We start from the raw sequence: 24,395 nt of genomic DNA on the forward strand, positions 1-24,395 counted from the left end.
AAAAATACTTAAAATAGGAAACTTCTGACTCTCATTGAAGGCTTATTTTCATTTATTTAGCCACTCCTTCTTAGCACTTTTCATATAATCCATTTCATTTCTATATGTATCACACATCTCCGAAATTCTGATTGCCAAACATTATTGGTTTTGATGGCAATGTCTAACAGCCAGACAACAGCTTCTCCTCCATATTTTGGTAGTAAAGAACAAAAAATATATTGCAGGGAGATTAAGTGTGGTGAGTAAAGGCTGCTTATGGACTAAATAATCTGCACTAAGTAGATAAATCAAGCTTTAACAATGAAAAGACATGGAGTTAACGATTTATATCTGAAGGGACAGTTTTTCCCAAAGTGCATTTCATAAAATAGCCTTGCAAGATGCTTCTTTGTCAATAGGTCAATGAATGTGGGAAATATATTCTCTTTTTCAAGAGCTACAGGCATGTAACCATATAATAGCTCTATAATTAAGAAACTCAATTTAATTTTTTTAGTTCAATGTTTTCCCAAATTCATTTTGCTGACAAATTCCTTTTTCAATTATGTATTACCTATTTTACAGAACTTCTCTGGGAAACTTTGAGATTGGTGATAAAGTAATAGAAACTTCATGGGAAAGGCATGAGTATCTAGTTTCTAAGCAAAACATCTGAAGTAGAACTGAAAAGATAACCCAGAAATTCCATGTACAGAGACCGGAGAGGGGTGTAAAGAATTAGGTGCAAAGATCTCAGCCATAGCTTCTCAGCCAATGCCCAGATTCCTGTTTTTTTTTTTTTTTTTTTTTTAGGAACATTAGCCCTGAGCTAACTACTGCCAATCCTTCTCTTTTTGCTGAGGAAGACTGGCCCTGGGCTAACATCCATGCCCATCTTCCTCTACTTTATACGCGGAACGCCTACCACAGCATGGCTTTTGCTAAGCGGTGCCATGTCCACACCTGGGATCCGAACCGGAGAACCCCAGGTTGCTATTTTTCAAATGAAGGTGAGGACACTTGGTGTCTAAACTGGAAGTTCCTCATCTTTTTTGGTTTTTTGAGGAAGATTAGCCCTGAGCTAATATCTGCTGCCAATCCTCCACTTTTTGCTGAGGAAGACTGGCCCTGAACTAACATCCATGCCCATCTTCCTCCACTTTACATGTGGGATGCCTACCACAGCATGGCTTGCCAAGCAGTGCCATGTCTACACCCGGGATCCGAACCGGCGAACCCTGGGCCACTGAAGCAGAATGTACGCACTTAACCGCTGAGCCACCGGGCAGCCCCAATGTTGCTATTTTTAAGCTATAAATATAAATAAGGATACAACTTAGAAAATTCAGTTAAAATGAATGCCCTCATTTTGATTACTGTTAAAAAATATAATATCTGAATTACAGACTTTTAAAGAAAGAAAATACAGTTTATTATCTTTAAGGATGTAAAGGAGTAAATACCAGCCTAACAATACTAGCCTCTGCATAACAACGTATTTTTTGTTAAAGGATAGTTTTAATGTATTTGAAAAACTTGTATTTGAAGTTAACTGATTTTGCATAACTGATAGAAAATATAATAAATATCTCATCTAAGGACAAAAAACTTCCAAAAAGAAAGCTATAAAACTAGTTATGAATATCTCAATAAATGTTCCTATACAGGAAAACTAAGCAATGTAAAAGTGTTTGCTGTCCCAACTTATTTAATATTTAATTCAATTGCAACCAATTATCTCCCAAAAAGATCCCTTTTGAACTGAGAGGAACAATGAAAGGGATGAGGGAAAATAAAAAATCAAACTAATTTCTAGAAATTGAAACAAAAAAATAATATTCAAAACTACAGAGTAAATAAAAACTGAATTAAGAACCAAAGAATAGAATACAGAACAGCTTCAGCTACATAAAAAAACTTATCTGATAAGTTAGATGCATTCCTTAAATCATATATAAAAATAAACCTCAGAACAAATGGTATTGAACCATACATACAGTCATGTGCATATAACGATGTTTTGGTCAACAACGGACCACATATACGATGGTGGTCCCATGAGATTATATCATACAGGCTAGGTGTGTAGTAGGCTATAACATCTAGATTCGTGTTAAGTACTTTAGGGAGGAAGAAATTTTCCTTTACCCTTCTACGTTCTTCTGGCTGGTCTAAGAAAAAAATTAACATGAGACAGATTAACAGGAGAAAAACCAGTTTACTAACATGTGTACATGGGGGAAAACCAAGTAATCTGCCAAAATGGCTGAAACTCTCACCTTAAATACCATCCTCAGCTTAAAAACAAAAGATGATGTTGGGGAGTGGGGAAGAGTCAGGGACTTCAAAAGGAAGAAAAGCAGTTCACAGGTAGGTAAAAAAAGCAATGTTTGGAAAACAAAGTGTTTGGCCACACTGAAACAGAACACAGAGGTGATCCCAACAAACAGGCTTTTCTAGATTCTTCCCTGTCTACTACCTAGTTTATGTTATGCTAAGGTGATAGCTCGCTGAGACAGGTTTTTATCTGAGTTCTTTTAGGCAATTAAAGAAGAAGTAACAAGAAAATCTTTGAGCCTTTTGTTTCTTAAAAATAATCAGCCTAGGGGCCAGCCTGGTGACATAGTGGTTAAGTTCATGCACTCTGCTTTGGCAGTCCAGGGTTTGCAGGTTCAGATTCCAGGAGCGGACCTAGACATCGCTCTTCAAGCCACACGGTGGTGGTGTCCCACATCCAAAATAGAGGACTGGCACAGATGTTAGCTCAGGGACAATCTTCTTCATCAAAAAAAAAAATAAAATAAAATAATAATAATAATCAGCCTAAACCAATTCTCATGTTAAAGAGACACATGATGGGGTGGCAAATTTTATTCCGCCTCAGTACACTGTATGATGTTCATACAATGACAGAACTGCCTAATGATGCATTTATCAGAATGTATCCCCGTCGCTAAATGAAGCACGACTGTAATCTGAACCCCAGGCAAGTCAGATCCAGAATTTGTGCTAAAGAAAAAAATAGCTGAAAATATCTAGTCTGAAGAAAAATAATCTTTTTCTTAAGCTTTGAAGCACTAAAATAAAATCATAAAGAAAAAAATCGATTATTTGAATAAAAATGTAAACAAACACAATAAGTAAAGAAAGGTCAATAATAGTTTGCAGAAAATGTCATAACATTAGAAGAAATTTAAGTTAAAAGCAAAAAGTCAAGACTTGTACATATAAATGGAAAAATGATGTACAGAGATAATGAGGAAAATGCTAAAAGTAAACTAAAAGCCATTACCATTAACCCACATTAGTAATCACAAAAACTAATACAAATATAGACCTAAAGTTACAAATTGCAAAAATTATAAAAATATTTTGTACTTACTGAGGTCAAAGTAAAGTTCATATACACAATTGTCACACTAATGACAATGAAAAATGATAAAATTCCAGAGCCATGCTGGTCTATATGGTGTCTTTGTGATTTAGAGAAAAGGTACCCCCTTCAAATAAAAAAAGTATTAAGCAGTATATACCTGCACAAACTAAACAACTGAATGCAGTGGCCCAGCCTGGTTCTGCCCAGAGAGGCTTTTCAGAGCCCATGAGAAGCAGCCTGGCTGTGCAAATATGTGGGTCACACATATCCCAAACCCTGAAGTGCACACACTACTAGCAACCTATTACAACCCCTACAGTACCTCCAATGAGACGAGCTTGTCAGTGTCAGAGTGAGAGGTGAGCCAACACTGGGCCTCCAAGAGCAGCAAGTGTGAGAGGGAGGTGACCCCTGGGATGCCCAGAAAGGCTGAGATAGAACAGGCAATGTTGTGAGTGTGTGGGTTTTGTTTTACTAATGATGGTGTTCTCTCTTGCTGCTCCAAGCTAGGCCAGAAGGCAAGACGACTATCCATACATCTATTCTCATTTAAGTGTATATATGCCTACCATGTGAATGGCTCCTCCTTGAATGTGGTGAGCTTTTATGGTGCACAACCTGAATACTATTTGTGGTAACCTTTTATAATTCCTTTTGTAAAACAAAATAGAAATATTTAGCAAGAGCACTGAAATATTCATACCTTTTAAATTGTAATGTCACTATAAGTTTTATCTTAAGCTCAACATGACAGAAGATATCAAACATGAACTTGATGAATTATTATACAACTATTAAATTCAAAGACCACAGAAGACATGTATGTTTACCTGCCGGTGAAAATAGAATAGCATACACACTTTGAAAGCAGCAATGTAAAAATGCACATGCAAATGGAAGGCAATAGTAATTTTGAGATGTAAAATCATTAAAGAATTATTTTTTAATTGAAGTAACACTGGTTTATAACATAAATTTCAGGTGTACATCACTATATGTCAAATTCTGTATAGACTACATCATGTTCACCACCAAAAGTCTAGTTGCCATCTATGTTTTTTAAGAAATAATGTTTTTCAAATATGTATATTGACTTTTAAAATAAAAAAGTCTGAAGAAAAGTTCCCATTCTTAAATTTTTAAATATCCCAACTGTAATACTTCTTACATTATTTGTTTAAAAATCCTTTTTCCAGGGGCTGGCCAGGTGGCACAGTGGTTAAGTTTACCAGTTCCGCTTTGGCAGCCTGGGGTTCGCTGGTTCAGATACCAGGTGCGGACATGGCACCGCTTGGCAAGCCATGCTGTGGTAGGCGTACCACATATAAAGTGGGAAGATGGGCACAGATGTTAGCTCTGGGCCAGTCTTCCTCAACAAAAAGAGGAGAATTGGCAGCAGATGTTAGCTCAGAGCTAATCTTCCTCAAAAAGAAAAGAATGTGCTTGATGGATTAGTAAAAAGTATTAAAAAAATAAATCCTTTTTCCAGTTATAGCAGAGATAAATTTATGATGAGTTAATAATCATGAATTTCAAATTAATGAGGTTTTACTATATGTCAGTGATTTACTTATGAAAGCTCATACTTAATGAAACATTCATAAGTATTTTCTTTGAGTTTTAACAAATAAGACTATTTGTAAAGTGTAGCCACTACACTGTTCCTAAAAGTGGGGAATATATAAAATCATCCGTTGGTATGGGAAGCCAATATCAGAACTTCTATTTGTCTGTGATTTTCATTTCTACAATAAGAAATTAAGCTTTATTGGTACACTAATGGACACTGACACCCTGTGACAGTTAATTTTACATGTTAACTTGACTAGGTCACAGTACCCAGATATTTGGTCAAACACCAGTCTAGGTATGTCACTGTGAAGGTATTTTTTTTAGATGAGATTAACATTTAAATCAGTAGACTCTGAGTAAAGCAGATTACCCTCTATAATGTGAGTGGGCCTCATCCAATCATTGGAGGCCTTAACAGAAAAAGACTGAGGTCACCTGAGGAAGAGGGAATACTGCCTCCAGACTGCCGTTAGACTCAAGCTGCTACATCACCTCTTGCCTGGGTCTCTAGTCTACTGTCCTGCCCTGCAGATTTTGCACCTGCCAGCCCACACAATCATGTGGGCCAATTCCTTAAAATAGATCTCTCTCTCTACACACACACCCACGCACCCTACTGGTACTGTTCTTCTGGAGAACTCTGACTAATACACACCCCCACAGAATCTCTTGTGTCTGGTGGTCAAGCTCCCCATTGTTGTGTAGGGTTAGCTGAGGGATGAAAAGAAGTTCCAAAACACAGAGAAATAACAGTGGCATATCACTACTATTTGTTTCCCAGCACACACAACATATTGAGTTTCCTTGCTCCCAGGTTAAGTGAATAGATAGACTGAATTATTGGTTTTAATTAAACTAAGACTCATGAAAGAGTAGCTTATCAAGATTCCCAGCAAAGAAACTCAAGATTGAAGATAATCTAAAAATGGAAATGCAAAGGAACTACAAAAAAACCCCCACAGACCTGACATTTCTTTTCTTAGTAAAAACATTTTTTAGCTACACTGAAACAAAAAATGACTAAATCAGATAGGGCAAGTTGGAAAAAATTCAAAATTATAAAGAACGTCAAGTTGAAATGCAGATTTATACTCACTCATGACCTTGTCCTAAGTGACTGTCTTGAGATATCATATAACAACACAGGGAAGTTATAATATTTTAAAATACTGTTTATTTCAACTTTCTCATCTGTTATTATTTATGACATAAACAACTTGTTGGCAACCTGCAGTTCAGTATTTTTTAACAACCTGCAATTCTGTGGTAGGGCATGATTCTTTAAGGGCAGGCATCTAGTGCTTGAGTGAGAATGTATATGCAATGGAAATCTCTAAAGAGTTAATATAGACTTACCTGTCTTTAAAAAACGAGTTAACAAACATTATCTTTTCTTGAATAGGGGTATTCATGATCATTAATAATTTTTCTAGATGTATATGACTCTACTCCTACAATAAATATGCCTGTTTCTGGAATTATTTGTTGCTTTTCTTTAAGATAACTGGTCTTTTCTCTCACTGTCACATTTTGTGATTATGTATCTGACCTTTCGTCTGTCTTCTTACTTAAGGTTTCTAATTTGCTATGCTTTGAAAAATTCTCCCTTTCCCTTTCTTCCTCCTATTAATTTTTTTGTATGATGGCCCTAGTTCCATAGCAATAACTACTCCTCTTTATTCAGGGTGATTAAGTACAAGTCGGCTGAAAGTGGATATATCATCTTATATTAAGTAGGGTGAGAAGCCAAATAGTAGATAAAGGTATTAGATTACCAATGTTTTCTGAAGATATAAAGTCCCCCCCCTCTTTTTAAAACCTTTTCTTAGTCTACTTCTAACATTTTAATCCTTTGTTTTTCTCCTTGGTTATCATCCATAATCTGTTGCATTTATGGCTGCATCCTACTCTAAATAATTTGGACCAACATCACCTTACGCAATGGTAGACAGAACTGAAAAGATATTCTAAGGATACAAAGAAAACAGAGTACTATTAATTTTCCTAGTTCTAACCTAAATTAAGTCATCTCTATGTTCTAAAGCCAGTTAACTTAATCATGAGATTGGCACTATTGGGGATTTGGGTTAAAATTAATTCTACAGTGCCTTCTGACAGAGAATTCGTTCACTGATTGATTTACTGGGTTCCTTTATATGCGAGGTTACTGTGTTAGGCCCCAGAATTACAGCAGAGAATAATACGGTTCCAACATCTGTCCTCAGGGAGGTTTACGCACTAGTACAATGGTTTGGAAAATTATAATGGTTAAGAAGATTATAATGCCCCTTGGGCAGTTACTAAGTGAATAACAACGCTTTTAAAATTCTCTAACCTTTTCATAAGTTCTCAGCTACTATTAAGGCCTAAAAAAACCCTGTCTTTTAGACAAAGTGTTAGTCTATTGTGATTTTAGGATAGAGTAGATTAATTTACTTTCAAACATACAGACTTTCCCAGGTTTTCAAAATTGTTTCTACCGCTGAGGATAGGTATTCAATCTAGAGTTAATCGATAACAGTATAGAGATCTTGGGAGGAATAGGCTTTTCCTCCTAGATGGTTCTTAAAGCAAATAAACGTTGCCTAAAGGCTTAGAGATTGAGTAAGGCAGACAGACAGCGTCATTCTGAAATACTTGACTATTCTACATTCATATTTATAGCTTAAAAGTTCTGTGCTGTGACCTCTATCACTGCTGGCTTAGATAAAAATTAACACAGGTAACAATATTTCTTTGAAGCCTAAAAATCACTGCTTAGGAAACCTGAGGTAGGAAAGAATCTAGCTAGCTAAGGTTCTTCAACAACTTACATATTTCAAGGAAGGCTTCTGCCTGAGGTTCACATTTCATCTCTGGTCAAATGTTTAAGGCCACGCTCTTAATTTTAAAATATTCTCCAGAAGTAAAGCAATTTCCCTTAAACTTTCTATATTAGATTATTCAACTGTTTCCATATTTTTTCTTTCATTTATTCAAATATATACTGAGTACTTACTAGGTGTTGATAGTGTTAAACAAGATAAAGTTATTGTCCTTAAATTTACACAGCAGGAATATAGTTTAGGCAACTGCTATATAAATAAATGTCATGTATTATTTTCAAGGCTTTCTGTAAGTAGAGCTGAACTGAGGGAGAATGGGAAACATACACAATATAATAAATATATAGCACTACATGAGGAATACCACTTCAAAAATATCATAAATAATATATGATTTGAGAATTGAAGCATCTATGTACTCTTCCATATACAGTTACCCAATATGATGAATTTGGCTGTTATCAGTATAATAAGAATAAACTTAGAATTAATGTGTTAATAAATTTGGCACAGAGGAACATTTCAGAATTCTGTGCAACACTGCAACTCATCTAAAGAAGATAGTTCTGACTTTGGCAGATCCACAGGTAGGTAGTCTCCTTAAGCCAAGGAGACAGCCAGAAAAGGAAGGGAATGACCTCCAGGAGCCAGCCGCCAGTGGCTGCAACAGGTGCTGCCTGGTGAAACCGAAGAGGTCAGGGAGGGAGTAGGCTGAAACCCAAGAAGGCTGTTTATTGATTATAGAGTTTCAGCTCCCACTGCATCTCTTTAAATAGCAGCTTCCCTATAAGCTTCATGGTGAAGGTTTAGAAAGGCAAAAGACTCTAACCCTGTTCTTCACCACAGGTCTCAAACTACAGACCTTGTCCAGGCCTGAGTACTAGATCTCAGAAGAGTTTTATATTTCCTTTCTTTGTTTTACTTAATTAACAGCAGTCTTCAAATTTATCCATACTTTTCTTGTTTTTTTTTCCCCCTTTACTATGCTTTATACAATGTTACAACTATACTTTCTGAAAAGAATGAGTGTAAGCTAAATAGGGAAACGTAACACCAGAGGAAGGGATTTAAAAACTAGGGTTCATGCTTCCCTTTAACATATGCCATTGTTAATTATGCCATTTACTGCACTGTCCACTATTTCATACTAATAACTGGAAAATTAAAATAATGCCAGTGATAAGGAGCTTAGTTGTCACTTACTACAATTGAGACAAAGATAAAATTCATTTAGCTGCTTAAAGCGGTGGATTTTCAACCTCTCAATTTCATATTCACTGAATATGTAATTGAGAAGTTAAAATTAAAATTAAACTGTGTACTTGGTTTTTTTTGGTGAGGAAGATTGGCCCTGAGCTAACATCTGTGCCAATCTTCCTCTATTTTTTTGGATATAGGATGCTGCCACAGGATGGCCTGATGAGCAGTGCATAAGTCTGCATCTGGGACCCTAACCCATGAACCCCAGGCCACTGAAGCAGAGTGCATGAACCCAACCACTACACCACTGGGCCAGCCCCACATTAATCTCCCTTAGTAACATACTATGTTTTTGGAAATCTTACCTTTCTTTTTCTATTTTCCTTGTTACCTAGCACAGAGAGCTAGAAATATAGTAGCACTCAGCAAATATTTTTTGAATGACTGAAAATATACCAACCTATGTGTTCTGGTGGCTGGGGTTACTTGATACTTCACGCCCTTGGTTACTAGTTTTTCTGCCTTTCAATTATAGATTTTCAGACTGAATATCTGTTTTCAATTTCAATAGTCACCACCTTTTCTGTTTGCTTGCTCTTCTAAGCCATGAAAAAAAAATTTATCCAGTTTTTACTGCTAGGGAGAACTGAAGTCATCTGATAGGTCATGATATCCATTTACTCATATATCTCTTTTGCCTCCTCTCTAAATGTAACTTACTTTTCTTACTGTACATTCTAACTGAGTTATGGTTATATTACAGCTTTTGCATTTTTATAGGTAGGGTCATCACATAGTTTACAATCCAAATTAGGACCCTTCTAAAAATAAAACAAAGCACGATTAACAAACATAAACCAGCACTCTACAAGACAAACCAGGGAACATGGTCACTCTGTTTGTAGGCAGTGTAACAAAAATTATAGTACAAATTGATGGTTAAGCATTCCACCAGTTAAAATTTGTTTTCCAATAACTCAGTATGATTCTTCACTGTCCAGCTTAGAAGTATCTCACTATGTTCAATATACTCTAGCATGAAATGTACTTTTTTATTTGAAATATCTGAAAATTGGTATTATATGTATGGCATAAATAGTAAAAAAACTTCTCATACTACTATCCTTAACCATGACAGTTATCACAGCAATATTTTGACACTTTCATATCAAAATGCTGTGATGAAGAATGAGTTATCAAAATGCAAGTGATTTAAGAAAAAAAAAAGGCAATAAAAACATAAGTATCATCACTCTCCAACACTCCACATAAAATTAGTAAATGTTTTCTGAGGTTCAATACCAAGAAACCAAATTATTCTAATTAATTAGGTAAGATGGCATTAAATAATGGAAAATCCATTCTCTGAGCATAATCAGTGATTCAAAAAAATTAAGTCTTGGGGGACGGCCTAGTAGCATAGTGGTTAAGTTCACACACTCCATTTTGTCAGCCCAGGGTTCACAGGTTCAGATCCCAGGTGCAGACCTACATACCAATCATCAGGCCATGCTGTGGCAGCATCCCACATACAAAACGGGAAGACTGGCACAGATGTTAGCTCAAGGACAATCTTCCTCAAGCAAAAAGTGGAGGATTGGCAATAGATCTTAGCTCAGGGCCAATCTTCCTCAAGCAAAAAGAGGAGGATTGGCAATAGATGTTAGCTCAGGGCCAATCTTCCTCACCAAAAAAAGAAAAGAAAAGAAAGAAAGAAAAAAATAAGTCTTTCTGGTCCATAATTTTTTCCTTTATCTACAAAAGAGGGGGAACAAGAGCAGAACCTTCAAGTAAAGTATTTCTTTTGGAGAAGTACTAAACAGGAGATTTTTATTAAGAAAGTGATCCTCTTGGGGATAAGAAGAAGGTGATGATTAAAGTCGCAGCACTAACAATGTAGTTTACTCTTCAACCCACCCGACTCTACATATGCCTAAATTTTTTGTTTCTTGGCTTTAGCCAATTGCTACTCTCTTTCCATCCCATAATTTTGTTAATGCTGTTGTATTAGCATTAAAAATAAATTCAGTTAAATTCTTATTTAGGTGACTCGAGATAATGAAAAATTTACTCCATAGACTTACGTGTACAAAATAAAATTGTGTTGTACTCACTCAGGTAGATCTCCTGATCTGAATTTCCCTAAAGATATCCTAACTTAACCCTTCTACTTATCATCACCCTTTTCTTAAGAGTATCATTACTCTATAAACCTCCAAAGAACATCCTTTTAATCTGTATCCTATTGAGGATTATCCTTCTGAACTCTTATGTTCCCTGTAGCTTCCTTTTCATTCCTGTTATATGTAAGCATTCTCTAAAGTTCCACAATTAAGGTTTCTCTCTTTCTCCCTTTCTACTCTACCATTTTTCTCCAGACTGATTCATGTGATATTCTGTATATCCAGATGATACCATGTGGTTCCACCAATCAAAATAATAGCTCCCAAATGCAGATGAGACTTCTGATTTTTGAACTTGTTTCTTAGCTCTAGACTCACATTTTCAGCAATATGCAAGATAATAATAATCAATATATGTGTTGGCACTATGCTAGGAGTAGAGTTACCCACAAGGCAGATGTGGACCTTATCTTCACAGAGTTTGCAATATGGGCTAAATCATAAACAGAATAAGGGAATGACAATGTGTCAGAGAAGGGGTTTTCAAACTTTTTGGTCTCAGGATCCCTTTGTACCCTTAAAAATTACTGAAGACCCCAAAGAACTTTTGTTTATGTAGTTAATATGTATTAATATTTACTCTATTAGAAATTATAGCTGATAAAATTTTTAAAAACTTATTCATAAAAAATAGCAATAAAATAATCTTTTGCAAACATAAATAACATTTTTTGAAAAACAACTATTATTTTCAAAAGAAAAAAATTTACTGAGAAGAGTGGCACTGTTTTATATTTTTCGTAAATCTCTGATATCTGGCTAAATAGAAAATAGCTGGATAATCATGCCATCATACTTTAGTGTGCCGAAGTACTTTTTGTGTACTTCCCATGTCATCACATGGCTTATTAAAAAGACAGTTATACAACACTTCAGTTTAATAAAATTTATAATCTTTACTGCTTTATCAATGACAATCTTAGGTGAAATTGGCTTTTTTTAAATTGTGAGTGCATGGTGAAGAATACAATGACTATTAATATAGTTTGATTCCACTGCCTTGATTTGTGCTAAGGTGCCAGCAGTTTTATTCACCATTGCTTTTGAACTATCAGTACAAATGGCCACACAGTAAAAAAGGCAAATAATATCTTAATATTAACATGAAAATAAATTCACAGACCTTCCCAAAAGGGCCTCTGAGACTCCTAGAGACCGATGGACCACACTCTGAGATTAGCTGTGTTAGAGGAGTATGTAACCTTGTTGACCATACCAAGGAAGTTCTTCCTGAGAAAGTGAATGTTTAAGACTATATAGGGACTGGCCCCGTGGCCTAGTGGTTAAGTTCAGCACACTCTGCTTTGGCAGCCAGGTTTGGTTCCTGGGTGCAGACCTACACCACTTGTTGGCGGCCATGCTGTGGCAGCGACCCACATAAAAAATAGACGAAGACTGCCACAGATGTTAGCTCAAGGCAAATCTTCCTCAGAAAAAAAAAAAAAAGACTATATATAAGAATTAACAGGAAATTATCCAGGTGAAGGTGATGAATGATGGGGTGTACGAAAATGTTCTAGGCAGAAGAAAAAACATCAGAGAGGAACTGAAATTCTACATGAATAAAAGGAAGATCAATATAGTTAAAAGGAAATGAGAGTGAGAAATGAGGGAGGCAAAGGTCAATCATGAAAGAGTTTTTATATTATTTTAAGAAGCTTGGATTTTACCTCAAGGGCAAAGGGAAATCACTGAAAAGTTTTAAGTAAGAGAGTTGGCATTACCAGGTTTATGTTTCAGAAAAAATTTTCACGTTGAACTGTGGAGAATGGATTGGGAATAAGACTGGAAATCAGAGACTACTGCAATAGCCCTGGTGAGAGATGAGGATAGACAGAAGTAGACAGACTGAAGTGATACTGAGAACTTAGAACTGATAGTAGGCCTTGTTGATTAACTAGAAGTGGGAAGTGAGATAGGGGGAGGGGTCAAAAATAAATTTCAAAGTTTTAGGTTTGGGTATATAGATACGTTAAATGAAACAGGGAACAGTGGAAGAGGAACAGATTTGGGTGGTTCAGAGAATAGGAAAGGGGACAATATTAGCTCACTCATGACACAAGGATATCTCACAGGCACAAATGCAAATAGAGATGTCTAGTAGGCACCTAGATCAAGATCAAGGCACCTAGATGAAGGTCAAATCAGAGGTCTCAATTGGAGATACAGATTTGGGAAAAAATCTATGGGAGTAAATTAAGCTACTATGGGAGGATATGCTGAATGTGAAGAGCAGAGAGCCCAGGACCAGCATTTAAGAGACAGGCAGAGAAAGAGAATGTACTGCTATTAAGAAAGGACAAGTAAATGGACTGATAAAAAGACATGTCCTTATAGCACATGAGTTAGGATGAAGACTGATTTATTTTTTAAAGATAACACTGTAGTGATAAGGAGACGTATATGGAAGAGGTTGATTGTTAATAACACTAAATTACCATTAAGACTCATAAAACAGGTAATAATAGCATATGCCTCTGCCACTTGCATGCAATGAATGATATCCATTGACATTTATTTCAGGAAGGGTTTTAGGCTTTAGGTAATTCATTAGAAATTAGTAATTTGTTAGTTAAACACTGAAGACTCCGTTTCCTAAATTATCTTTCTATAATTTCACATATAAGCTTTACATTTTTTATTAGGTCAAATTAGATTCAATTACAGTTACTAAAAAAATAAACAACTTGTTCTACATAGTAAATCTTTAATAGTTCAGGACATAGTACACAGAACTACATTAAGAATCTTACAAACTGAGGTTAACAGAAAGAAATTTTTTGGAATGCTTTAAATCTTACCAAGGAAGCACATTTACTTTAAGAATCCCTCCAGACAGAATTTCTTTTGGTAGAAAATATTTTGTAGTCATCATTTTCTTTTATACACAGTCAGATTACAGAAGTCTGGATCATGGTATTCTTCTCATGATTTGCTGATTGAGCTCTTACCCAAATGATGATTTGAACCTATATAATCATTACTTTCCTTCTCAACATCTAGTACTTTGAGTCATTATCTGAAAGCTCAGAGCTTTGGGTTTTTTTATACGTAGTTCTTCCTACTTTTTTTAACAGCTAGAAGACTATAGAGTATTATTTTACTTTTTTAAAGAAAAGGAGACTCAGGAATGTTAGATATTTCCCCAACGTTATTCTCTGGCCCATTGCTAAAATTAGGAAAGGAACTACCTTTCTAACTTTTTAGAAAGAACTAATTGATGAGCATGAATTATTTGCATTCAGTTTATTCATAATCATCAACATACATATTTGAAACCAAGAAAACCTCTGGACGAAAACTGTACATTTTGGAGTTAGTAATACACATTGTTTCTGTAGAAATAGCTTTAAAAAATTACACTATACATGGCTTTAAATGGAACCTAATATTTTGAGACTATTACTAAAACTCCAGATTAAGATATGTATAATCATAATTTTATCCTATTAACATTTCAGTAAAATAAATGAATTTTACTTTCAGGTTGAAATTTGTATTTGTATATATAGTTTAATATATAATGCATTTCAAACTAAAAGCAAAACACTACTGAAAGACAAAATTTTTAATTTATATACTGAATTATGTTCAAAAGACATTTAACTTCCTCCTTTACCAATGTAACACCTTTTACTTACTAGGATAACCCTCAATATTAAAAAGCCTGAGAAAATAAAAAGGATGATAAAACTGAATAGAAATCAACTGCTAACTAAAACTTAAACCAAAAAAAAGACAGAAATATTAAAAATGGACCAGCATTAACATGTCTAATTAGGTCCTCTTTACTAGACAATACCTATCATCATGTATTGTATTCCCTCTCTCCGTCACAAATCTTTTAAGAATATGTCCAATATCTTATACCCTAAAGCAGAATGGAGATAAGGGCTATAGTAGTGCTCTTGGATTAGTAGTGACCATCTAATAAACAGTCTTTCTTTTGCTCAGTGCCACCTCTTCCTTCCCCCTTTTCTCTACCAATTAACTAAATCTCAAGTAAATGACTGTAAAAACATGATTCTACTGTCCTAAATATGCCTTTCTTTCTTTCATCTCCTTCTGTTCATCTGTCTTTCTTCTGTCACCCCACCCATGTAGCATGTATTAAGCCCCTACTCCAATAACTATAAATATCAAGTAATATCCTGAGCACTAAAGAGCTGATACAAATTGACAAACACTTAAGATCCCAATACTTAAGTGAGCAAATGACACAGACAATTCTCAATAAAAGGAAATAAAGAAATGATCCTACTTCATAGCCCCGGCTTAGCTGCTAAGAGTGAACTTAGAGTGAAAACTGTGGTCCTATTTATAGCAAGGGTAATGGATATAAATGGCAGATCAGTTTCTTGTCTCATACTGACTCATTAATTAGTAATGGCTTCTTAAAGAGTGCTGTGTGAAAAAGATTCTGAAGCCAAGTCCAGGCTCGGTAGGAAAGATCCAGTGACCAATTACCCACGTTTATCATGCATTTTGGAAAGTAAAATGACAGCATGTATGTTTCTGCCATGGCAAGTACTAGAACTTCAAAGAATGAATTTTATTTTCTTGATTTCATATGATTTTCCTTCCTTTTATTTTAAAAATTTCCTTTTTCTTGTTTTATTTTATGTATCTCTTAGAAATGCATATTAATACAATGTGAAGCCATTTTATTGCATCACATTTATAGAGTGAAAAAATGAAAATACTCAATGCCTGCGAGTTTTGGCAAAATGGACACTTATACTGCTAGAGGTAACAGAATTAGTATTATTTTTCTAGAAAGTCCCTCAGTAATATGCACAACTGCCTTGAGCCACTTATACTCTTCAGCCCAGAAATCTACTTCTGGCAATCAACCCAAGGACGTAAAAATTCAAGTACAAAGAAGTTTAATGCTGAGATGAAACAAGTGTGAGAAAGGAAACAACCTAAATGTCCAAGAAAAGAATAATGTGTATAAAGCAAGATTCTTTCCACCGTATTATCCTTCAAAAAGGGGGCATTATATTTGAGTCCTTACAGTCTCTACATTGAGCCCTCTCAATTTCTTTACTCTGAGCAATAAAGTACTATTTGGGGAAAACTAACACTAGCTTGAAATGACTTCACACAATATAGCTGGATTGCTTAATGAGAAACCACTTAATTAACTTGGCCAAAAAAGAAAAAAAAAAAGAGGGCAAAGAAATTTAGTACAGATTTAGTAATTATACACAAAGGTATAGCTTTACAATTGCACTTGTTAGGTGTTTTCTTATAAAGATCATATTAAAAAGCAACATGGTCAGGCAGCTAGATGAATTCTCTAGTCTCCTTCTAGCCTTAGATTTGTTTCCATCACAAGCACCTAAAGCATAACTTAACCCTCAAATACAGACGACAATATAGTCAATCATGTTTATAAAGTCAGTGAGGATCATGTCAATTTTACTTCAGATTGGGAAATGGGAAGACTGGTTCAGTGTCTTAAACTACATTCTGCTTGCCTCTCAGAATGAATTAGGAAGTGTTCTCTCTGATTGCATATTCTGGAACAGGTTGTATAAAATTGGTATCATGTTTTCCTTAAATGTTTGGTAGATTTCACCAGTGAAACCAACTGGGCCTGGTGCTTTCTGTTTTGACAGGCTATTCATGATTGATTTAACTTCTTTAATAGATATACCTATTGAGATTATCTATTTCTCCTTGTGTGAGTTTGGGAGATTGTGTCTTTCAAGGAATTGGTCCATTTCATCTAAGTTATCAAATTTGTGGGCATAGCATTATCCATAATATTCCTATACTGGGATCAGTAGGGATGGCTCCTCTTCCATTTCTAATATTAGTAATTTGTGTTTCTCCTTTATTTGGTTCTTGGTTAGCTTGGCCAGAGGTTTTTCAATTTTATTGATCTTCAAAGAACCAGCTTTTGGTTTCACTGATTTTTCTCTATTGTTTGCCTGTTTTCAATTTCATTGATTTCTGCTCGAATTTTTATTATTTCTTTTCCTCTGCTTACTCTGGATCTAACTTGCTCTTGCTTTTCTAGTTTCCTAAGGTAGAAGCCATATTATTGATTTTACATCTTTCTTCTTTTCTAATATATGCATTCAATGCTATAAATTTCCTTCTGAGCATGCTTTCACTACATTCCATAAATTTTGATGAGATACATTTTCATTTAGCACAAAATATTTTAAAATTTCTCTTGAGGCTTCTTGTTTGACCCATGTGTTAATTAGAAGTGTGTTGTTTAATCTATAAATATTTTGAGATGTTCCAGCTTTCTTTCAGCTACTGATTTCTATTTAAGTCTATTGTGGTCTGAGAGAATACTTTCTTATGATGATCTATCTTTTTAAATTTGTTAAGGTATGTTTTATGACCCAGATATGGTCTATTTTGTGAATATTTTGAAAAAACATAAATACTTTTTCAAAGGCAGCAAAGTAAATACTTACTTTGTATTATTTACAAGTATATATGTGTAAGATGAAGGAGGGTCAGGACACAGCTATCCTAATGTTAAAATGAATGGGTGGTAATTGGGGTTTAGGATAAAATTTCCAGTAATCACATGATATACAGATTCAGTAAACGTGACATCTCAATTTTGAGATATAAATGACTTAAAAAGTGACTCTAATAGTAAACATTTCGTTTTCATGAAATGTGACAAAAAAAAATTACAAGTATTTTTGCTATATGAGCCCTCGCTTTCTGAACCCAGAAATCAAAATGACTTAAATAGATATTTTGAGGTAAGATTGGCAAAAAGATAACCTTGCTATCTAAACTTGCTTTCCAAAGTCAGAAGTCAAATAGATTTAGATAGTAAGGGGTACATATCCTCCTATATGATAATATCTATAAATAAATGAACATCTGACCTTTGACTATTTCATCTACCTCTCTAAAAGTGTGTGTGTCAGAGAGAAAGAATGACAGACTCTTTAGGAAAATTGAGTATTATTTTGTATTCAGGATCATTTTATATTTAGACACAGAGTAGCAGATTTTATGATGAAATATACTGCAGAATGAGTAGTTTAATAGAATGAGAAGAGCAGTTTACAAAATTCTTATATGTGGTCTCTGTTGTGTAAAAAGCAATGCCCATTAAAGACTGGAAAGAAATGTGCCTAAATGTAACAAGGTTGGAGTAATAACTTTCTATACCTATAATCTTCTCTACACGCAAATTTTTCATACCGTGATCTTATTTCATTTGTAATCAGTGATTTTAACACAATACAATAAGTACTATAATAAAGGTATAAAAAGTTTTAATATTGGTACCAAAAAGTACCAGTTCTTTTGAGAAATTTATGTTAAGTTCTGGAAGGGAAGACACTTCAAGTATAGCCTAATATAATTTAACAACAGTTTATCAGAAAGAGGATATATCACACTTGCAACTGCCACAAAGTGAGAACAAGCATGTACCACTAGGGGAATTTAAATTGTTCCATATGATTAGAATACAAGCTGCAAGAATGGCAAGGAAGAACAGGAAGAACAAGTCTATACACACACATTGGGGCCAGACGCTATACAAAGGAGTCCAGTTTTTAGAATGAAGAAAATCCAAACCTAGCCATCCTAGGTTAAATCATTTCAATGTTTAATTTCAATACTAAGTAAATCCTGACCTGCAACAATCATATTTGGATGCTTTCCTTTAAACACTTAAAACCAAATTAATTTTTCTTCTTTAAACCAAAGACAGGCATTTCTTGACTATGGCAAGGCAGAGGTGGGCAAATCCACTCAAGAAACAGCTATAAAATTGGACACAATCATCAAAAACAACCATTTCAGGGCTCAAACAAAGGCAAATAAGTCAACAAGTGTTTATTCATGAAAACTAGCTGAACCCAGGTTAACAAAGTGGGGATCTGTGGTGTCCTTGCCTGAAGCTGCTCTCATCACCCCAGCCCCTCTTCAGTTGGTACGGAAATTCTTCAAGAACAGGGCTGTGAAAAACAGCAGCTTTACTGCTGGAAGGGGCTAACATGATTTGGAGCAAAGGGTGAAAAATCCACACAGCATTGTCAGTAAAAGTAGCAAACTTGGTAGGAAACAAACAGGGAAAGTCAGCAGCTATGCTAGCCTCAGGCTGCAGTTTTGGTTGGGCTGAGCTGTGGACTGGAGGGCTAGTCAGAAATTTAACAGAAAAATCCTGTAAATGAGAGAGGCTAGATAAGCTCCCCACATAGCCTTGGCTGACTGGGAGGCTAAATGAACATGCATAGGAGACCCAAGAGGGCCTAGTGGAAAGTTAAAGGTGAAGCCGACTTGAAAACTGCCTAAATTTTAAACACTCTCTAAAGTCACATACATCCACAGGCAGAGAGGGTGGAAGCCTTACTGGCTCAAGAGGTGTCTGAGCACTAAGCTATGCAGATACACATGCAAACCTTAGGAAACCAGACTAAAAAATAAAAATAACAATAATGTACAAAATAACCAGAGAGACAGACCCCACAGATTAAGTCCAAGCAAATTACTAAAAAACCACGACTACCACTACCACCATTACCCTCCTTGGGGGAAAAAATCCAAAATGAGAGTTTCTAAAATATATCAAAAATATATGGGACAGTTTTCAGAAAAAATTATAAGACATGCAAAGAAAAACAGGAAAGTGTGGTCCACACTTAAGAAAAACAGAAGTAAATGGACTCTGAGAAAGCCCAAATATTGGATTTAGCAGACTTCAAATCAGCTATTATAAAAATGTTCAAAGAATTCAAAGAAACCATGTCTAAAGAATTACAGGAAAATATGATATCAATGACTCATCAAATATGGTAATCTCAACAATGAAACAGACAATAAAAAAGAACCATACAGAAATTCTAGGGTTGACATTTTCCATGTGTACCTGTTTTTGATACAGTATAACTATATAATTTCTTACACTAGTCAGCATTTTAAAAATATTTTAAAATGTTCATAACAGCTAAGTTATAGGATGTTTAGTTAAGTCATTATACTTCGTAAGCTTACTAAAAAGTAACCTCTGAATAAAGGTAAAGATGTAGTAACCTTTGAATAAAGGTAAAGATTTGCCTACTGAACTAATCAAAGGTACTTTAATTTTTAAATGAAATTGCTTATAACCAGATAACATTTTCAACATGGTGTAAAATCAAATAACCAAAGGTAATGCTATGTTGATATCTACAGACTTGGGACTGTTTTGAGAGGTTAATTTAATTTAGTTTTCATGGTTAGCTCTCAGTGTTTATCAGGAATGTTTCTAGAATTACTCAAGTTTATCATTTTCAAGAGATTAATAAAATATTACTTGATACCACAAATCTATTCTGGTACTAGGACATATAAATAATTTTAATGCTATTAATAATTAATTGGATTATAATACGCACGTACATACATACACACACACATACACAATGGAATACTATTAGTCGTAAAAAAGAAGGAAATCCTGCCATTTGCAACAACATGGATAGATCCTGAGGGCACTACGCTAAATGAAATAAGTCACACAGAGAAAGACAAATACTGTATGATCTCACTTCTATGTGGAATCTAAAAAAACCAAACTCATAGAAACAGATATCAGATTTGTGGTTGCCAGAGGCAGGGAGTGAGGGTGGAGGAACTGGATGAAAGGTACAAACTTCCAATTATATTCTGGGGATGTAATGTACAACATGATGACTGTAGTTAACAATGCTGTATAGTAAATTTGAAAGTTGCTAAGAGAGTAGGTCTTAAAAGTTCTTATCATAAGGAAAAAAATATAATGTGAGGTGAGGGATGTTAACTATGTGAGGTTATAGATGTTAACTAACCTTACTGTGGTAAACATTTCACAATATATTCACATATCAAATCATTATATTGTACACCTTAAACTTGTACAATGTTTTATGTCAATTATATCTCAATAAACTGGAAAAATACTTAAGTACTTATTAAATAAAACGTGCCTATATGCATACATATATTACTAGCAGGCAGATTATATCAACGATAAAATAATGGCAATTGGTTCTATTACCAATCTTCCATTTATTCCTTATTTGTGCTTTCTTAGTGAATAAGCCACTTTAAACAAAGGTTAATTGAATTTTGCTGTTTTGATTCTTTGTATTACCATAAGAATAAAAATTATTATAAAATTTAATAAACTATTCTTTCTTGTTTTTAGTGAGGACATTCTATGTTATAGAACCACTAGGTTTCCAGACAGCTCTTAAAATTTTATGCTAGTTTTCTATCTAATAATATTACAAATCTATATTTCTCAATGTAACATATTACCAGCAAACTGTCCACTACTTGGTGTAAACTGTTACACTGTTTTTACATTATTAATACAGCTATCCAGGATAATGTTAATAATCGAAGTAGAAAAACTCTACTTACTCAGTTATAAATTCAGGGTTTGTAAAGCTGAGGTTGGTTAAATGACCTTCAAGTTTAGAAGACTCATGTGTATTTAAGGCTGGAGTGGTCTTAGTGGCGAGTACAGCTCTTTTTTCGTCTTTTTCAAGTGCTTTTCTCTTCCCACCATTTTGGAAATATTCTCTGCATACACTACAAAGCAAAATAAAATTATATTTTAAAACACTAGGTATGAATATAAAATAAAATAGGAAAACAGCATTTATTAATCAAAATGGGAAACTTTCAAATTATAGATTGCTATTTTGAAAATGTCACATAGAGGTAAGTTTGAGTACCTGTAGCACTTTCAAATTTTTAAAATTACCATACAACATAGCATGATCATAGATTAGGTTTAATAAAAGTATGTTTTTCAGGAGTACAGATATACCTGTATGTTTTGCTAAACTTTATTCTTAACTAAAGCATAAATTCCTCCAGAAAAGCTTAGATAACTCTGCTATTCAGTGACAGCATCCAAAAACAACAGTAGTCACAGTTAATTATCAGCCAGCTTCACTGGTAGTAGACAGATATCTCATCAGTTTTTCACATTCCTCCTGGTTTATGAAAACAAAGTCAGGTTGTCAACATACTAAGAATCATTTATCCTCTTATTTGCTCTGAGAGAAAGGCATAAAAATCTAGTTCAGGTAAAAATGGTATCATGTCATAAAGGTATACATTCAGAGAGAACAAAGGTTTGAATATAGTAGTGGTTTTTATAACATTTAGAAATTATTCCTGTTGATCAAGGGATCATTCCTGCTTGTCCCAATTCTTATACTATACTATTAAAATGTAGATTTTCCAAAATGTCTCATTTTAAGCTCATATAGTTTAGTCCACATCAGGTTGCTATCCAGAATCAGAAACTGATGACTGGCATAACCTTAAACAATTTTCTTCATACCTAATATAATTTTTCTGTGACGATAGTAGGGCACATGCCTGGGTATGTAATAGGACAACAAACATGAACCATAGAATCAACTCAAAAACTCAAACACTTATTAGCTATTAAAGCCAAGAAATAATAGGACAACAAACATGAACCATAGAATCAACTCAAAAACTCAAACACTTATTAGCTATTAAAGCCAAGAAACTTAAAGGAAAAAAAGAACAATGAGACCTAGATCTGGCCCTTGAGCTTCCAATGTGAAAGGAGATACACACTTGAAAACAATTAACTGATGTACTTATCAAAGCTACTTAAAGTGAATGAGAATGGAATCTAAACACATTTTCTTTCTTTTCAGATTTTTTTAAGAATACATAGTTGCATATTTTTTAGTTGTGGGTCCTTCTAGTTGTGGCAGGTGGGACGCTGCCTCAGCATGGCTTGATGAGCAGTGCCATGTCCGCGCCCAGGATCCGCACTGGTGAAACCCTGGGAACCGCCGAAGCAGAATGCGCAAACTTAACCACTCGGCCACGGGGCCAGGCCCTCTTTTCAGATTCTTAAAATAAACCACATTATTATTACATATAGCTCATACTTTGAACAAAGCTAGACTATTTTTCTCCATAGGCAACACTTGGTGAAGTTCCAAAAACAAATGTCAAAAATAGTTAAGAATTGATTAATTAATTTAAAACTGATTTCTGCAAATAGAACTATGGCGTAAGGGAATAATACTCATTTCTCCCCATACTTATAGGATGCTATTAGTTTAACTTCAGTTTTTCTAAGTATCTATTTATCAACTTACCTATAGAAATTTAGTTTTAACTCTAATTATATACAGGAGTTGAAACTCACTCAACATTAATCAAACATTTATTAAGTACCTATCAAGTGTCAGGCACAGGGGTGACGGGAAAGCCAACTGAAGAAAGCATAGCTGCCCTCAAGGAGCTCAGACGAGTGAAGGAGACAAATAATTATATAAAAATGAAGAAAATACAATTGATAAATACCTAACCCAACTAAAATCAGTAATACAAGCTGATTTTAGAAAGATAAGTTGGAATTAATCAGGCAAGGAAGAATGTTCGTTAAGCAAGAAAGTGCTTTCTTGGCAGAGAGAACAGCATGAGGAAAGGCATGGAAGAGAAAAGCAGTATGGATCCTGCAGAGATGGATATCGGTTCAAGGCATGTGAAATTTAAAGTGCCAGGCAGAAAATGGATGGATTGATGGATGAACTCCTAAGTGAAAAGGCCCTGAGGCTAGCACACATAAAGAGAGGAATGGTAGCCAGGTGACACTGGAGATTAGCAAGCTTCAGATCATGCAAGATTCAGGCCAATTTAGAAATGTGGCCTGTAAAACTCTAACGACAGAAAGTGGTTTAGTAGTTTCCTAGAGTGGGGAGTGGGGCTGATTGCAAAGGTGTACAATGGAGCTTTCTGAGAGATGGAATTGTTCTATTATCTTGACAGTGGTGGTGGCTATATAAGTGTAAATAATTGTCAATACCCACTGAACTGTACACTAGAATGTATTTTACTGTTTATAAATTAAACCTTAGGAAGATTCATAAAAAAATGTAGCCTTGGGGCTGGCCCCGTGGCCGAGTGGTTAAGTTCGCACGCTCCGCTGCAGGCGGCCCAGTGTTTCGTTGGTTCGAATCCTGGGCGCGGACATGGCACTGCTCATCAGACCACGCTGAGGCAGCGTCCCACATGCCACAACTAGAAGAACCCACAACAAAGAATACACAACTATGTACCGGGGGGGCGTTGGGGAGAAAAAGGAAATAATAAAATCTTTAAAAAAAAAAAAAAAATGTAGCCTTTATCACCTTGGAATTAATACTAAAAATAATGCCTCTATCATATAACATTTCACTAAGGCATGAAACAAGAGTAAAGAGCTTGCCTACCTTTCTATGAGGCAGAACTATA

The 24,395-nt window shown here is 34.9% G+C and overlaps 1 protein-coding gene and 1 long non-coding RNA gene across 3 annotated transcripts in view; one reads left to right on the forward strand and one right to left on the reverse strand.

Annotated features, from left to right (window-relative positions):
- The window catches only part of LOC111773221 (uncharacterized), a 113,364-nt gene that overhangs the window by 87,047 nt on the left and 1,922 nt on the right, over window positions 1–24,395 (forward strand). The gene's annotated exons all lie outside the window — the stretch shown is intronic.
- BMT2 (base methyltransferase of 25S rRNA 2 homolog) overlaps window positions 1–24,395 on the reverse strand; it is a 70,385-nt gene that overhangs the window by 22,484 nt on the left and 23,506 nt on the right. Inside the window, exon 3 of the mRNA XM_023639540.2 lies at window positions 21,522–21,692. Coding sequence (XP_023495308.1) covers window positions 21,522–21,692 — 171 coding nt within the window. The remainder of the gene's footprint in view (window positions 1–21,521; window positions 21,693–24,395) is intronic.

This window comes from Equus caballus, chromosome 4, assembly GCF_041296265.1.
Source record: "Equus caballus isolate H_3958 breed thoroughbred chromosome 4, TB-T2T, whole genome shotgun sequence".
In the NCBI taxonomy this organism is placed as follows: Eukaryota; Metazoa; Chordata; class Mammalia; order Perissodactyla; family Equidae; genus Equus; species Equus caballus.